Source organism: Hemiscyllium ocellatum (genome assembly GCF_020745735.1).
Source record: "Hemiscyllium ocellatum isolate sHemOce1 chromosome 50 unlocalized genomic scaffold, sHemOce1.pat.X.cur. SUPER_50_unloc_3, whole genome shotgun sequence".
NCBI lineage: Eukaryota > Metazoa > Chordata > Chondrichthyes > Orectolobiformes > Hemiscylliidae > Hemiscyllium > Hemiscyllium ocellatum.
The window spans coordinates 270,814-288,314 of NW_026867586.1; the positions used below are offsets into that span (position 1 = coordinate 270,814).

Here is a 17,501-nt window from a genome sequence, read left to right on the forward strand (position 1 = left end):
GGGAAAAGCGACTGGTTAAAAAACAAGTCATTACAAGCTTTTTCGCTCCCAACTTGTCACTCCCAACGTGGCTTCAGGGATCAGGAACTGAGTTCTGGCCAAGGGTCACTCGAACCTGAAAGGTCAACCCTGATTTCTCTCCACGGGGTGCAACCAGACCCGCTGAGCTTTTCCAGCAACTTCTGTTCCTTAGTTATAGCCCCTGCATGTCCTTTGGGTTTTGCAACTTAAGAGAGCTCACTGTTTGGCCAGTCTCAAAGCTTGAGACATCAGACCCGCGTTCCGTCAAGAGTATAGTTGGGTGGTGGGGCGGCAGGAGGGGTCCCCTCTGTCCTTTCCCTCACCCTCGCTGAATGAAAATTGCCAAGTCCCAATGCAACAATCCCCAAAATATACAGCAAACTGACCCAGCGGAAGAGGAGACAAGCAAAAAAGTCGAGAAAATGCAGGAAGATAGGGGAGTATTTATTCACAGATTGAGCATAATTAGAATCCTGTTTTTAAAACTGTCCACATGCACCATCTCCTTCAGTGAAATTACATGCTAGCCCCAAGCCTGGGTCAAATGAAGGCCAATTCACCACAGGCTTCAGGAATTGGATACCGACAAAAGCCTTTGCTGCAGTTTTCAGGGAATCTAAAGGGCTGTCTTTGGGTTCGCTCCCAGGAAAGTGGGCGTCGAGGCTACGACAGACGGGCCATGATTTCATCGTGGGACAGAGCAAGCTTGAGGGGCTGAATGGCCGACTCACTCCTGACGAAGGGCTTTTGGCCGAAACCTCGATTCTCCTGCTCCTCGGATGCTGCCTGACTTGCTGTGCTTTTCCAGCACCACCTCTCGACTCTAATCTCCAGCATCTGCAGTTCTCACTTCAGTCTGCTCTTGCTGTCAATTGGAACAATCATAATGTGAACAGAGAGAGACAGTGAGCAAGAGAGAGAGAGAGAGAGAGCTATACACAGACAGAGAGAGAGAGACAAAGGGAGAGACAGAGAAAGAGAGACAGTGAGAGAGAGAGAGAGAGATAAACAGACAGAGAGAGAGACAGTGAAAAAGAGAGAGAGAGATTTACACAGACAGACGATAGAGAGAGACAGAGTGACACAGAGAAGAGAGAGAAAGAGACACACACAGAAAGAGAGACAGTGAGAAAGAGAGAGAGAGAGAGAGAGACACACACACACACACACACAGAAAGAGAGAGAGAGAGAGAGAGACAGTGAGAAAGAGACAGAGAGAGAGAGCAAGACAGTGAAAGAGAGACAGTTAGAGAGAGACAGTGAGAAAGAGAGAGAGAGAGTTATGGAGATGTACAGCATGGAAACAGACCTTTCGGTCCAACCTGTCCATGCTGACCAGATATCCCAACCCAATCTAGTCCCACCTGCCAGCACCCGGTCCATATCCCTCTAAACCCTTCCTATTCACAAACCCATGCAGCTGCCTTTTATATCAGGTGGTAGTGGAGGGTTCAATCCTAACACACAGAATTTATAGCAAAATTTTACAGTATGATGTAACTGAAATTATACATTGAAAAATTGATTGTCTGTTAAGCCTTTCATGTCATAGAATCATAGAGATGTACAGCACGGAAACAGACCCTTTGGCCCAACCCGTTATAGAGATGTACAGCACGGAAACAGACCCTTTGGCCCAACCCGTTATAGAGATGTACAGCACGGAAACAGATCCTTCGGTCCAACCTGTCCATGCCGACCAGATATCCCAACCCAATCTAGTCCCACCTGCCAGCATCTGGCCCATATCCCTCCAAACCCTTCCTATTCATATACCCATCCAAATGCCTCTTAAATGTTGTCATTGTACCAGCCTCCACCACTTCCTCTGGCAGCTCATTCCATACACGTACCATCCTCTGTGTGAAAAGGTTCCCCCTTAGGTCTCTTTTATATCTTTCCCCTCTCACCCTAAACCTATGCCCCTCTAGTTCTGGACTCCCTGACCCCAGGGAAAAGTCTTTGTCTATTTACCCTATCCATGCCCCTCATGATTTTATAAACCTCTATAAGGTCACCCCTCAGCCTCCGACGCTCCAGGGAAAACAGCCCCAGCCTGTTCAGTCTCTACCTGTAGCTCAGATCCTCCAACCCTGGCAACATCCTTGTAAATCTTTTCTGAACCCTTTCAAATTTCACAACATCTTTCTGATAGGAAGGAGACCAGAATTGCACGCAATATTCCAAAAGTGGCCTAACCAATGTCCTGTACATAACCTCCCAACTTCTGTACTCAATACTCTGACCACGCATTTATCTGAATTAAACTCCATCTGCCACTTCTCAGCCCATTCGCCCACCTGATCAAAATCCTGTTGTAATCTGAGGTAACCCTCTTCGCTGTCCACTACATCTCCAATTTTGGTGTCATCTGCAAACTTACTAACTGTACCTCTTATGCTCACATCCAAATCATTTATATAAATGATGTAAAGTAGTGAACCCAGCACCGATCCTTGTGGCATTCCACCACCACCCTCTGTCTTCTACCTTTGAGCCAGTTCTGTATCCAAATGGTTAGTTCTCCCTGTATTCCATGAGATCTAACCTTGCTAACCAGTCTCCCATGGGGAACCTTGTCGAATGCCTTACTGAGGTCCATATAGATCACATCTACTGCTCTGCCCTCATCAATCCTCTTTGTTACTTCTTCAAAAAACTCAATCAAGTTTGTGAGACATGATTTCTCACGCACAAAGCCATGTTGACTATCCCGAATCAGTCCTTGCCTTTCCAAATACATGTACATTCTGTCTCTCAAGATTCCCTCCAACAACTTGCCCATCACCGAGGTCAGGCTCACCGGTCTATAGTTCCCTGGCTTGTCCTTACCGCCCTTTGTAAACGGTGGCACAGCATTTGCCAACCCCCAGTCTTCTGGCACCTCACCTGTGACTATCGATGATACAAATATCTTAGCGAGAGGCCCAGCAATCACTTCTCTAGCTTCCCACAGAGTTCTTGGGTACACCTGATCAGGTGCTGGGGATTTATGCACTTTTAACCGTTTCAAGACATCCAGCACTTCCTCGTCTGTAACAGGGACATTTTGCAAGATGTCACCATCTATTTCCCTACAGTCTATATCCTTTTCCACAGTAAATACTGATGCAAAATATTCATTTAATATCTCCACCATTTTCTGCGGCTCCACACAAAGGCCGCCTTGCTGATCTTTGAGGGGCCCTATTCTCTCCCTAGTTTCCCTTTTGTCCTTAATATATTTGTAAAAACCCTTTGGATTCTCCTTAATTGTATTTGCCAAAAGCTATCTCATGTCCCTGTTTTGCCCTCCTGATTTCCCTCTGAATTTTTACTCCTACTGCCTTTATACTCCTCTAAGGATTCACTCGGTCTATCCTGTCTATACCTGACATATGATTTCTTCTTTTTCTTAACCAACCCCTCAATTTCTTTCGTCATCCAGCATTCCCTATACCTACCTGCCTTCCCTTTCACCCTGACAGGAATATACTTTCTCTGGATTCTTGTTATCTCATTTCTGAAGGCTTCCCATTTTCCAGCCGTCCCTTTACCTGCAAACATCTGTCCCCAATCAACTTTTGAAAGTTCTTGCCTAATACCGTCAAAATTGGCCTTTCTCCAATTTAGAACTTTATGTGTTAGAATACCATGATAGTTTAACTTTCATGTGTAAATCACAAAATCTTTTTTTTTTAAAAAGTTGCATTCTCAGGTTAGCTGTTAACAATGGTGATAGCTCGACAAATATGTTGACGGTCAAAGAGAAAATATATACACAGATACGCACACAGACACCCACACACACCCTAACAGACACACACAATCCCACACTCTCACATGCACCCCTTCACAGACTTAAGACACTCTGCACTCACTACACACACACACACACACACACACACACACATTCTCACAGTCACATCCCCCGACACACACACACACACACACACACATACACTTTCTCACAGTCACATCCCCCAACCCAGACACACACACACACACACTTTCTCACAGTCACATCCCCCAACCCAGACACACACACACACACACAGACACTTTCTCACAGTCACATCCCCCAACCCAGACACACACACACACACAGACAAAGACCCACATGCACACATATATTTTGTGGGTGAATTTGTACTTGCAGGGTTACATTGTACTTTGCTCAGAAACTGCATGCATTCATGTAAAACTCCGTTATCTCACTGTTTAGATTAGCATCAATCTAAACATCATGGCATAGACAGAGAACACAGGGGGCTGACACCTTCAACATATTAATAAAAGCAAAGTACTGCGGGTGCTGGAATCTGAAACCAAAAGAGAAAATGCTGGAAAATCTCAGCAGGTCAGGCAGCATCTGTAAGGAGAGAAAACTTCAAATGTCAGCTCTTTTCTCCCCTTACAGATGTTGCCAGGCCCTGCTGAGATTTTCCACCATTTCCTCTTTTACCTTCAATATATTGTCGAGCTGTCACCCATCGTTAACACCTAACCTGAGAATGCAACCTTTTGTGATTTACACACGATACACGTCACTGTATTTGTGGGCGGCACGGTGGTTGGCACTGCTGCCTCACAGCGCCACAGACCCGGGTTTCAGTTCCCGCCTCGGGCGACTGACTGTGTGGAGGTTGAGAATGCGTTGCTGGTTAAAGCACAGCAGGTCAGGCAGCATCCAAGGAATAGGAAATTCGACGTTTCGGGCATAAGCCCTTCATCAGGAATGAGGAGAGGGTGCCAGGCAGGTTAAGATAAAAGGTAGGGAGGAGGGACTTGGGGGAGGGGCGATGGAGATGTGATAGGTGGAAGGAGGTCAAGGTGAGGGTGATAGGCCGGAGTGGGGTGGGGGCGGAGAGGTCAGGAAGAAGATTGCAGGTTAGGAGGGCGGTGCTGAGTTCGAGGGTTGGGACTGAGACAAGGTGGGGGGAGGGGAAATGAGGAAACTGGAGAAATCCGAGTTCATCCCTTGTGGTTGGAGGGTTCCCAGGCGGAAGATGAGGCGCTCCTCCTCCAGCCGTCGTGTTGTTATGTTCTGGCGATGGAGGAGTCCAAGGACCTGCATGTCCTCGGTGGAGTGGGAGGGAGAGTTAAAGTGTTGAGCCACAGGGTGGTTGGGTTGGTTGGTCCAGACGTCCCTGAGGTGTTCTCTGAAGCGTTCCGCAAGTAAGCGGCCCGTCTCCCCAATATAGAGGAGGCCACATCGGGTGCAGCGGATGCAGTAGATGATGTGTGTGGAGGTGCAGGTGAACTTGTGGCGGATATGGAAGGATCCCTTGGGGCCTTGGAGGGAAGTGAGGGAGGAGGTGTGGGCGCAAGTTTTGCATTTCCTGCGGTTGCAGGGGAAGGTGCCGGGAGTGGAGGTTGCACGTTCTCCCCGTGTCTGCGTGGGTTTCCTCCGGGTGCTGCGGTTTCCTCCCACAGCCACAAAGATGTGCGGGTCAGGTGAATTGGTAAATTGCCCGTAGTGTTAGGTAAGGGGTAAACGTAGGGGAATGGGGTGGGTTGCGCTTCAGTACGGACTTGTAGGGCCGAAGGGCCAGTTTCCACACTGTAAGTAATCTAATCTAGATGAAAGGCTTAACAATCAATTTTGCAATGCATAATCACACTGTAAATGTTTTGCTATAAATTCTGTTAGGATTGAGCCCTCCACCACCACCTGATGCAGGAGCAGTGCTCTGAAAGCTACTGCTTTCAATTAAACCTGTTAGTGAGTCCTTTGCAAACTTTGTACCTCCTCTGGGAGGTGGCCACGCCAGCTGAAACAATGACAGTCTTGCTGGCCAATCAGAAACGAGGAGGACGGATAGGGAACTGATTGACAGCGTCAAAGACCAATGGGAACTAGGTACCCGCCCTATGCTGTCCAATTAGGAGTGGGGAGGCGTGTTTGCCAATTGACGGACAGGCTCAGGGACCAATAGGAACGCGGCGCTGTAGGTAGGAGGGTTTAGCAATGACGGACGGCAACGCAGACCAATGGGAAGTGAGGGGGACGAGGCGGGGTCCAATGAAGGAGGGAAGAGCGGGCCATCGAGGTCACGTGGAACCTCGTGGGCCAATCATAGCTGAGCAACATGGGTAGGCGGACAGCAGCAGGCACCAATGGGCGCTCGGGGATCGGACGGACAGCGGCAGGCACCAATGGGCGTTCGGGGATCTGACCGCCCTGTCCCAATAAGGCGCGAGGAGGCGTGGCTGCCCGCCGACGGACGGTCTTCCCGCCCAATGGGCCGCGGGAGGGACCGACAGGGAGGGACGGACCAATGGCGCCCAGCCGGGGAGTGAGTGACGTGTCGGCCGGCCAATGGGGAGCGAGGGCGCGCTGGTTCGTTTCGGGGAAGGCAGGAGAGCGCGGCGGTTGGAAAATGGATCGAAACGAGATCTACTACTCGGACCGGTACAACGACGGCGAGTTCGAGTACCGGTGAGAGACAGTGGGGGGAATAACCGCGTAAATAAATCCCTCAGGATCCCCCTCAAAACCCGATCGTCCGTTTCCCATCCCCTTCTTTACCGGTTCTTCGCCTCCCCGGTTTCCATCTCCCCCTTCGCCGCTTTCGGGAGTCACCTCCTTCCCGCTTCCTTCGTGAAACGAAAAGGTGGCTTTTCTTTTTTTGTTGTTCAATCGGAGACCATTCCATTCCATTCCCCCCCACCGGAAGCTGCCCCGCTTTCCCTCCCTCCACATGGTCTCCCGACGCGCCGCCCGACGGGAATTGTAGTCCAGGAAGCGGGCCCTGCTTCCGGCTAGCGACCGGAAGTCGGCGACCCGAATAGGGCTTATTCCCCCGCGCGGTGCCCGCCGGGAGCTGTAGTCCCGGAAGTGGGTCCCCCCTGCTCCCTCCAGGCAAGTCAAAGCAAATTTGACAAAGGGTCAGTTGGATTCTTTTCTCTCCTTACAGAAGTTGCCAGACCTGCTGAGATTTTCCAGCATTTTCTCTTTTGGTTTTCCCTCCAGGCAAAGGCGGCTTCTTAAAACGACATAAGCTGAAGATCACAGCGGGTCAGACCACATCCCTGGAGAGGGAGCAAGCTAACGTTTAGATGACTCTTCATTAGAGCTCCTTCTACTATACTCATTGCTCACAATGTACATTGTGTCATAGAGATGTACAGCTCGGAAACAGTCCCTTCAGCCCAACTCCTCCATGCCGACCAGATAAAGTCTAGATGAGAGTGGTGCTGGTAAAGCACAGCAGGTCAGGCAGCATCCGAGGAGCAGGGGATCCTGATTTTCCTGCTCGTCGGATGCTGCCTGACCTGCTGTGCTTTTCCAGCACCACTCGAATCCAGGCTCTGATCTGCAGTGCTCACTTTCGAGTTGCCGACCAGATATCCTAACCTAATCTCGTGCCAGCACTTGGCCCACATCCCTCTGTCCTGTACATTGGAGAGACACAGCCCAGCCTGCTTTACAAAATACCTGCATTCTGTCTGCAAAAATGACTCTCAAGCTTCCATTTGCCTGCCACTTCAACACATTCTATGAATATTTTAAAAAACTACAGCAAGGATGTTTTGAAACTTGAAAGGCTTCAGCAAAGATTTACAAAGATGTTGCCAGGTTTGGAGGGAGAGGCTGAATAGGGTGGAGCTGTTTTCCCTGGATCATCAGAAGCTGAGGGGTGACCTTGTAGAGGTTTATAAAATCATGAGGGGCATGGTTAGGGTAAATAGATAAGGTCTTTTCCCCTGGGTTGGGAAGAGTCCAGAATTAGAAGACATAGGTTTTGGGTGAGGGGGGAAGATTTAAAAGGGACCTGAGGGGTGACTTTTTCACACAGAGGGTGGTGCGTGTATAGAATGAGCTGCCAGAGGAAGTGGTGGGGGCTGGTACAATGACAGCATTTAAAAGGCATCTGGATGGGTATATGAATAGGAAGGGTTAAGAGGGATATGGGCCTAGTGCTGGCAAATGGGACTAAATTAATTTCGGATACCTGATCGGCATGGATGGGTTGGACCGCAGGATCTACTTTCATGCTCTACACCTTGCCCAGATTGAGGTTGTGGATGTAGGTTTGCTCGCTGAGCTGGAGGGTACGTTTACAGACGTTTCGTCACCATACTGGCCGACATCGTCAGTGAGCCTCTGGTGAATCCCTGAAATGACTGCGTCGCCACCAATCCAGGGAAACCGAAACACCGGAAATAGAAAGCAACTCATGAACACCGGTCTGGTGACGAGATGTCTGAAAACGAACCTTCTGGCTCAGCTTGCTACGTTACATCCAAGAATGGGGACATTTAGCTGATGCTCACAGCACCTCACTGTTGGTCTGCTGCATTTCCTGCGATGCAACACTGAGTCCCCTTGAACAGTGACGTCACTGGCTGCAAACTGCTTTCTAACTCCCAGTAACCCATCCTACAGCGCTCAGAGTATTGCTTCCTTGCAGGGTGAACAGACCACTGGAGAGAGGACTTTGTGAAATGCTGCCAATGTTGTTTTTTTTCGATTGAGGAGACTGTAAATCTCCTGTTAGTTTTATTCCCCCCCCCCCAACACTCCCGGCTAACTGCAGTATTGCTTGTATTTTGCTGCTACTGTTGTATTGGGTCTGTTGATGCTACAGTGCTTGATTCCTGGAGCTGCGAGAGAAAGCCAATGGCAAAGGGATGGGAGAATGATTGACGCACCAGCTCACCAATGAGAATCATTTGTTTTCATCGACTCCCTATAGTGTGGATGCATGCCATTTGGCCTATCAAGTCCACACCTACCCTCCAAAGAGCATCCTGCCCAGACTCTGCCCCCTACCCTATCAGTCTAACCCTGCATTTCCCAGAGCTACCTCACCCTGGACACTTTGGGACAATTTAGCATGGCCAATCCACCCTAACCTGCACATCCCTGGGCACTGCAGGACAATTTAGCATGGCCAATCCACCCTAACCTGCACATCCCTGGGCACTACGGGACAATTTAGCATGGCCAATCCACCCTAACCTGCACATCCCTGGGCACGATGGGACAATTTAGCATGGCCAATCCACCCTAACCTGCACATCCCTGGGCATGATGGGACAATTTAGCATGGCCAATTCACCCTAACCTGCACATCCCTGGGTACTATGGGACAATTTAGCATGGCCAATCCACCTTAACCTGCACATCCCTGGGCACTATGGGACAATTTAGTATGGCCAACCCACCCCAACCTGCACATCCCTGGGAACTATGGGACAATTTACCATGGCCAACCCACCCTAACCTACACATCCCTGGGCACTATGGGACAATTTAGCATGGCCAATCCACCCTAACCTGTCCATCCCTGGGCACTATGGGACAATTTAGCATGGCCAATCCACCCTAACCTGTCCATCCCTGGGCACTATGGGACAATTTAGCATGGCCAATCCACCCTAACCTGCGCATCCCTGGGGCACTATGGGACAATTTAGCATGGCCAATCCACCCTAACCTGCACATCCCTGGGCACTATGGGACAATGTAGCATGGCTGATCCACCCTAACCTGCACATGTGTGGATTGTGGGAGGGAACCAGAGCACCCAGAGGAAACCCACAGAGACACAGGGAGGGGGGGAGAATGTCCACCTCAGTTGCCTCAGGGTGGAATCGAACCTGTGTCCCCTGAGGTCGCGGCGCTAACCACTGCGCCACCCTGCTGTCTTTAACGAAAAGTGCTGGAGAAACCCAGCTGGCCTGGCAGCACTCGTGGAGAGAGAAAAGACAGAGCTGATGTTTCAAATCCAGTGACCCTAGGTCCGAACAGAGCGCTGGAGTTCACACAAGGTGCTGCAGGACCGGCTGAGTCTCTGTAGCGGGGCGTGTTTTTGGTTCAGAGCCCATTTTTTGATTGAGGTTAGGTGGAAAGCCTTCTGTGCGGGAGCTGGGTGTTGCCGGAGAATGCCTGGCAAGGTCGCTATGATTCGTGTCAGGGTCTCCCATCTGGTGTTGGCGGGGTAGGTGGGGGGGGGGGAGGTGGTGGGGAATGTTCATACCTCGCTCAGAGGTTCTGCCTCTGAGATTGAATACTCAGCCTTGGGGCGTTCTTATTCTCGTTTCCCTCTCTCTCCCTCCCCAGTCACGTCATGCTGCCCAAGAAGATCGCAAAGCTGGTGCCCAAGACTCACCTGATGTCAGAGACGGAGTGGAGGAACCTTGGGGTGCAGCAGAGCCCGGGCTGGATTCACTACATGATCCACGAGCCAGGTAACACCGTCGATCGCTCCCTTCCCCCCCCCCCCCCCCCCCCCCCCCTTGAACTGCGGATCTCCCAAAGCCAGCGCTTTCCCAGACTGTCACTACCCCTTATCAGGAGACAGAATGAGCTCTCAGTTTGATAGAGCCTTCATGGGTTTGTAGCTCAGGTTGAGGTTTGCTCACTGAGCTGGAAGGTTCGTTTTCAGACGTTTCGTCACCCAGTAGGTAACATCATCAGTGAGTTCCTGACCAGGGAAAGACACTACCTCACTAGTCTGACCTCAGTGGTGGGAAAGATGCTAGAGTCTATTATAAAGGATGAAATTACGGCACATCTGGATAGCAGTAACAGGATAGGTCAGAGTCAGCATGGATTTATGAAGGGGAAATCATGCTTGACTAATCTTCTGGAATTTTTTTGAGGATGCAACTCTGAAGATGGACAAGGGAGATCCAGGAGATGTAGTGTACCTGGACTTTCAGTAAGCTTTTGATAAAGTCCCACATAGGAGGTTAGTGAGCAAACTTAGGAGATTACAGGGTGACCTGGACAGGTTAGGTGAGTGGGCAGATGCATGGCAGATGCAGTTTAATGTGGATAAATGTATGGTTATCCACTTTGGTGGCAAGAACAGGAAGGCAGATTACTACCTCAATGGAATCAAGTTAGGTAAAGGGGCAGTACAGAGAGATCTGGGTGTTCTTGTACACCAGTCAATGAAGGTAAGCATGCAGGTACAGCAGGTAGTGAAGAAGGCTAATAGCATGCTGGCCTTCATAACAAGAGGGATTGAGTATAGAAGCAAAGAGGTTCTTCTGCAGCTGTACAGGGCCTTGGTGAGACCACACCTGGAGTACTGTGTGCAGTTCTGGTCTCCAAATTTGAGGAAAGACATTCTGGCTATTGAGGGAGTGCAGCGTAGGTTCACGAGGTCAATTCCTGGAATGGCGGGATTACCTTACACTGAAAGACTGGAGCGACTGGGCTTGTATACCCTTGAGTTTAGAAGACTGAGAGGGGATCTGATTGAGACATATAAGATTATGAAAGGATTGGACACTCTGGTGGCAGGAAACATGTTTCCGCTGATGGATGAGTCCTGAACCAGAGGACACAGCTTAAAAATACGGGGTAGACCGTTTAGGACAGAGATGAGGAGAAACATCTTCACCCAGAGAGTGGTGGCTGTGTGGAATGCTCTGCCCCAGAAGGCAGTGGAGGCCCAGTCTCTGGATTCATTTAAGAAAGAGGTGGATAGAGCTCTCAAGGATAGTGGGATCAAGGGTTATGGAGATAAGGCAGGGACAGGAGACTGATTAAGGATGATCAGCCATGATCATATTGAATGGTGGTGCAGGCTCGAAGGGCAGAATGGCCTACTCCTGCACCTATTGTCTATTGTATCCTTACATACACACAGACCTAGGAGGACACCACTTCAACTGAGACAACACGTCCATCTTAGGTCAGGCTCAACAGAGACATGCACAGGGATTCCTAGAATTCTAACCAGAGCTCCATCAATAAACACATCGACTTGGACCCCAGCTCCCACCCTCTGAGTAAAAAGAAGAGGAGTGATGTCACCCATCGTCAGAAACCAAGTCACACAGATAGAAAGTGAGATAAAACTCCGGACGATGTTCCCTAGTGTGGTGACGAAACGTCTGAAAGCGAACCTTCCAGCTCAGCGAGCTAACCTACATCCCGATTGAGCGTTGCTTTTGAATTGAATGACAAAAAAATAGTAGACATAAGCACGGGCCTCACGGGGAGACTCAGGCTGCAGCTGGCCACTGTCAAACCGTGTTGATTCGGAGATGCCAGCAAAGTTAAGAATCACCCAACACCAGGTTATAGTCCGACAGGTGTATTCGGAAGCATTAGCTTTCGGAGCGCTGCCCCTTCACCCTGGTGGTCACAACCAACTGATGAAGGGGGCAGCGTTTCGAAAGCTAGTGCTTCCAGATAAACCTGTCGGATGGTAACCTGGCGTTGGGTGATGTTTTTTTCTCGTCAAGCAAGTGTGGCGCTGGAAAAGCACAGCCGGCCCGGCAGCGTCCGAGGGGCGGGAGAGTCGATGTCTTGGGCGTAAGCTCTTCACCAGGAAACACTTTCTTATTGACTCTGATCTGCAGGAGGGGGAAGGGGGTAGGAGGAGGAGGGGGGGGAGGTGGGGAGGAGGAGGGGGAGTGGGTAGGAGGAGGAGGGGGGGAGGTGGGAGGTGCGTGTGGGGAGGAGGTGGGTAGGAGGAGGAGGTGGGAGGAGGGTGTGGGGGTAGGTGGGTAGGAGGAGGGGGGTGGGAGGAGGAGTCAGTGATCTCCTCGAGTTGATATCTCCTGTCATGGACCTGTCCGTATTGAGGATAGACTGAAGGTGAAAGGCTGCGATTTCATTTTGGTTTTGGATAACAGAGTGAGATGACGCGTGAGTAAAGAATGAGGAGCCCCCTTCGGGGGGAATTCTCCCTTCACCCCCCCGTCCGGCCTGTCCTCCCTTCACCCCCCCGTCCGGCCTGTCCTGCTCTCTTTGGTTCACTGCATCAGGAGCTCCCGCTGTGGCCTTCTGCACATCAGGGAGACTGAACTTAAACTCAGGGCACGGTGCACCGAGCATCGCAGCCAGGGTCAGCAGGAACCGGCCAGACCTTCCCCACTCCCTCTCTGACACGGCCGCCCCAGGTCTCTTCCATTACCACACCGAACGGAACCGCAAACTGGAGGAACAATACCTCCCCTTCCGCCTGGGCAGCTCAAATCACCCCCTCCAGCCCCTACACCCCCTACACCCCCTCCCAATCTCTGTCGCCTCCACCAGCCCCCTACACCCCCTCCTTATCTGTCGCCTCTCCAGCCCCTACACCCCCTCCCTATCTCTGTCACCCCCTCCAGCCCCCTACACTCCCTCCCTATCTCTGTCACCCTCTCCAGCCCCCCACACCCCCTCCCTATCTCTGTCACCCTCTCCAGCCCCCTACACCCCCTCCCTATCTCTGTCACCTCCTCCAGCCCCCTACACCCCCTCCCTATCTCTGTCACCCCCTCCAGCCCCTACACCCCCTCCCTATCTCTATCACCCCTCCAGCCCCTACACCCCCTCCCTATCTCTATCACCCCTCTAACCCCTACACCCCCTCCCTATCTCTGTCACCCCCTCCAGCCCCCTACACCCCCTCCCTATCTCTGTCACCCCCTCCCTATCTCTGTCACCCCTTCCAGCCCCTACACCCCCTCCCTATCTCTGTCACCTCCTCCAGCCCCCTACACCCCCTCCCTATCTCTGTCACCCCCTCCAGCCCCTACACCCCCTCCCTATCTCTGTCACCTCCTCCAGCCCCCTACACCCCCTCCCTATCTCTATCACCCCTCCAACCCCTACACCCCCTCCCTATCTCTGTCACCCTCTCCAGCCCCCTACACCCCCTCCCTATCTCTGTCACCCTCTCCAGCCCCCTACACCCCCTCCCTATCTCTGTCACCCTCTCCAGCCCCCCACACTCCCTCCCTATCTCTGTCACCCTCTCCAGCCCCCCACACCCCCTCCCTATCTCTGTCACCCTCTCCAGCCCCCTACACCCCCTCCCTATCTCTGTCACCTCCTCCAGCCCCCTACACCCCCTCCCTATCTCTATCACCCCTCCAGCCCCTACACCCCCTCCCTATCTCTATCACCCCTCTAACCCCTACACCCCCTCCCTATCTCTGTCACCCCCTCCAGCCCCCTACACCCCCTCCCTATCTCTGTCACCCCCTCCCTATCTCTGTCACCCCTTCCAGCCCCTACACCCCCTCCCTATCTCTGTCACCTCCTCCAGCCCCCTACACCCCCTCCCTATCTCTGTCACCCCCTCCAGCCCCTACACCCCCTCCCTATCTCTGTCACCTCCTCCAGCCCCCTACACCCCCTCCCTATCTCTGTCACCCTCTCCAGCCCCCTACACCCCCTCCCTATCTCTGTCACCCCCTCCAGCCCCCTACACCCCCTCCCTATCTCTGTCAGCCCCTACACCCCTCCCTATCTCTGTCACCCCCTCCCTATCTCTGTCACCCCCTCCAGCCCCTACACCCTCCTCCCTATCTGTCCCTGAGCTCTGGCCCACCCTCCTGAGCAGCCTCTGGGTTTTGAGCAGGACCTGGCCTGACCCTCCCAGCGGAGCAGTGTTGTGTATTCAAGCCGCTGAACAAACTCTGACACTGCGTTCTCTCTCTCTCTCTCTCTCTCTCTCTCTCTCCCTCAGAGCCTCACATCCTGCTGTTCAGACGCCCGCTGCCGAAGAAAGGCCTGGAAGGGTTGTGACCTGCTGCACTTTCCACTCTGCCTCAACCCACCCTCCCCTCTCCACCATGGACCTCCCCACAGCCCTCTGACAGACAACACCCCTCCCCACACACCCACACTCTGACACACTCTCACTCAGATTCACAGACAGAAACACACACTGACACAGACACACACACTGGTACAGTCTCACTTAGACATACACACACGCTCTGACACAGACCAGACCCAGATTCACTCACACACACACACACACTCTCTCTCACAGGCACACGCACTCAGAAACACACACACACTCTCACTCACACACACACACACACTCTCACTCACACACACACATTCACTCAGACACACTCACACACACATTCACTCACTCCGACACACACAAAGCAAGAGGCCCCGCCAGCCTTCCCTTCTCTTCCATTCCCCAACAGCTCGGGGTCACTCAAAGGCCAGTTCCTGGGAAGAGGGGAAGGCCCGGACGATGGAGCCCCCCTCCCCAACCCTCCCCCCCCCCCCCCCCCTCCCCGAATCTCTCTGAGTGCTCTTTATTTTTCTTGTCATGGCTCTCGTTCTCTAGCGAGGTGGTCAGGGGGAGGTGCAGCTTCCACACGATGGAGCCCGATGGGTGAGAACCCCTTCCCCCCCCCCAGCACCAGCCCCATTTGATAGCTGGGGTTGGGGGGCAGTGGGGCTCCCTAACGGACCGTCAGCTCCAGGATGGGTACTGACCACTCGGAGCGGGTTGGCAACATCTGCAGGAGCAGGATTGGCACAGCACCAAGGTTAGGGCTGCCAGTAGAGAGGCCGAATAGCCTCCAGCACCAGCCGCGGCCCGTCCTGACCGATTTATTCTCTGCTTGGTTTGATCCGCTGTGTAGCTGATGTCAGCCTGGGGTGGCTATGATCCCTCTTCCTCTCCACCATCTGTAAACTTCCCCAGCTGACGTTGCGGCTGTGTGGTGCTCAACTTCCTGTAGCCAATCCACCCTAACCTGCACATCCCTGGGCACTACAGGACAATTTAGCATGGCCAATCCACCCTAACCTGCACATCCCTGGGCACTACGGGACAATTTAGCATGGCCAATCCACCCTAACCTGCACATCCCTAGGCACTACGGGACAATTTAGCATGGCCAATCCACCCTAACCTGCACATCCCTGGGGCACTACGGGACAATTTAGCATGGCCAATCCACCCTAACCTGCACATCCCTGGGCACTACGGGACAATGTAGCATGGCCAATCCACCCTAACCTACACATCCCTGGGCACTACGGGACAATTTAGCACGGCCAATCCACCCTAACCTGCACATCCCTGGGCACTATGGGACAATTTAGCATGGCCAATCCACCCTGTGGAGAATGTGCAAACTCCACACAGACAGTCACCCCAAGAATGGAATCGAACCCGGGTCCATGGCGCCGTGAGGCAGCGGCACTAATCGCTGAGCCATCGGGCCACCCCATTTAGTATGCGAGAGAATCAGTCTGCCAGTTTGCTGAGTGGTTGTTTCAACCACCTACAGTCTCCAAGCCATCTCACCAGATGGTTCTCCGAGTCAATGTCTCTGTCTATTTTTTTTTCCCTCTGTGTTAATGGAGGGGGAGGTGGGAGAGGGGAGAGTATTTGCTGACTGCTGTAAAAGTGCACCTAATACTTTAACTTCCCATGTTTTGCTGCTGTCCGTCTTTGGGACACACTCTCCTTCCGCGTCAGACATAGGAGCAGAAAGGAGGCTGCTCCACCCATCGGGTCTATTCTGTCATTCAGTGGGGCTCAACCCGGCTCTCCTGACACCCCCACCCCTTGACCTGTTGATTTCCCCTTCCAAGTGATCCAATCCCATGAGGGGAAGGAGTCCTTCCCGCTGCGTCTCCCCCACCAGTGGGCCCTGACCTTTTACCTCACCCTGTGCATGGGGTAAGAAGATCACTCCCGGGACAACCCAATCACTCCCCCTACCTCCTCAATTCGCCGACAGGACTCCGAAGAGCCGGGACTGTGGAATGTATCCGACACCTACAGCTTGTGCATTGCAATCCCCTGTTTCCGAACCTTTTGATACATGTTTATCGTGATCTGTCTTTGAATTTTTAATAAATGTTTAATGACCTTTCTTGTTGGAGCGTTTATATTCCATGTGTGAGGTGGGGGGGAACCTTGTCAAGAGATGGACCTCTACCGTATGACTCTGAGTGGCATATTTTACAGACATCAGTCAGTTTAAGGCCTGTCACATTCCTGGTCCAGTCCTGAGGAGACATCGAGCTCAGCCGTTGAAGAGCACCACAACTGTTCCTACAGGTGGGCCACTGCCCCACCTCGGCTCAGTCCCAAGGTTACAGAGTTTGGATCCGAGTGGTGCTGGAAAAGCACAGCAGGGTCAGGCAGCATCCGAGGAGCAGGAAAATCGACGTTTCGGGCAAAAGTGTTTCAAGTACCCATCAAGCCTTTCTGATGGACTGCGCTATTTATTTTCAATGTCTCAATATCTGACTGCCTGTGCTGCAGTAAGGGAGAATCAGAGCCCTGTCGTTTAAAGTCTTTTGTGTAGGAGAGCAGAAGTCAAAGCAAGGTTGTTATTTGTTCATGAGCTAGGCATTATGGGCAGGAGTAGCATTTATTGCCACTATCTGGGACCTGTGTAGATTTAGTTGTGGTTCTGTTCGCCGAGCTGGGAGTTTTTGTTACAGACGTTTCGTCCCCTGTCTAGGTGACATCCTCAGTGCTTGGGAGCCTCCTGTGAAGCGCTTCTGTGCTGATTCCTCCGGCATTATAGAAAGGGGATGAAATGTTTGCAACAAAAACTCCCAGCTCGGCGAACAGAACCACAACAACGAGCACCCGAGCTACAAATCTTCTCACAAACTTTGAGATTTGTTTTAGATTACATTTTTTAGATCACTTACAGTGTGGAAACAGGCCCTTCGGCCCAACAAGTCCACACCGACCCTCCGAAGAGCAACCATACCCAGACCCATTCTCCTACAGTTACTTCTTCACCTAACACTACGGGCAATT

The 17,501-nt window shown here is 52.0% G+C and overlaps 1 protein-coding gene and 1 long non-coding RNA gene across 2 annotated transcripts; one reads left to right on the forward strand and one right to left on the reverse strand.

Moving 5' to 3' along the window:
• Positions 1-444: 444 nt before the first annotated feature.
• LOC132808909 (uncharacterized) lies at positions 445-6,687 on the reverse strand. The gene is made up of 2 exons (XR_009642172.1): positions 6,533-6,687; positions 445-886 (listed from the first exon to the last, which is right to left on the reverse strand). It is a non-coding gene; the product is annotated as an uncharacterized LOC132808909 (long non-coding RNA).
• LOC132808908 (cyclin-dependent kinases regulatory subunit 1-like) lies at positions 6,320-16,596 on the forward strand. The gene is made up of 3 exons (XM_060822324.1): positions 6,320-6,442; positions 10,073-10,200; positions 14,430-16,596. Exons 1-3 carry the CDS (start codon positions 6,384-6,386, stop codon positions 14,486-14,488), a joined length of 246 nt encoding a protein of 81 aa, XP_060678307.1. The 5' UTR covers positions 6,320-6,383; the 3' UTR covers positions 14,489-16,596.
• Positions 16,597-17,501: the final 905 nt, after the last annotated feature.

Excerpts from the sequence above, each read along its gene's own strand:
- LOC132808908 (XM_060822324.1), top strand. The coding sequence starts at position 6,384 with ATGGATCGAAACGAGATCTACTACTCGGACCGGTACAACGACGGCGAG. Across the intron at positions 6,443-10,072 it reads GACGGCGAGTTCGAGTACCG|TCACGTCATGCTGCCCAAGA; the intron begins GTGAGAGACAGT and ends CTCCCTCCCCAG. Across the intron at positions 10,201-14,429 it reads CTACATGATCCACGAGCCAG|AGCCTCACATCCTGCTGTTC; the intron begins GTAACACCGTCG and ends TCTCTCCCTCAG.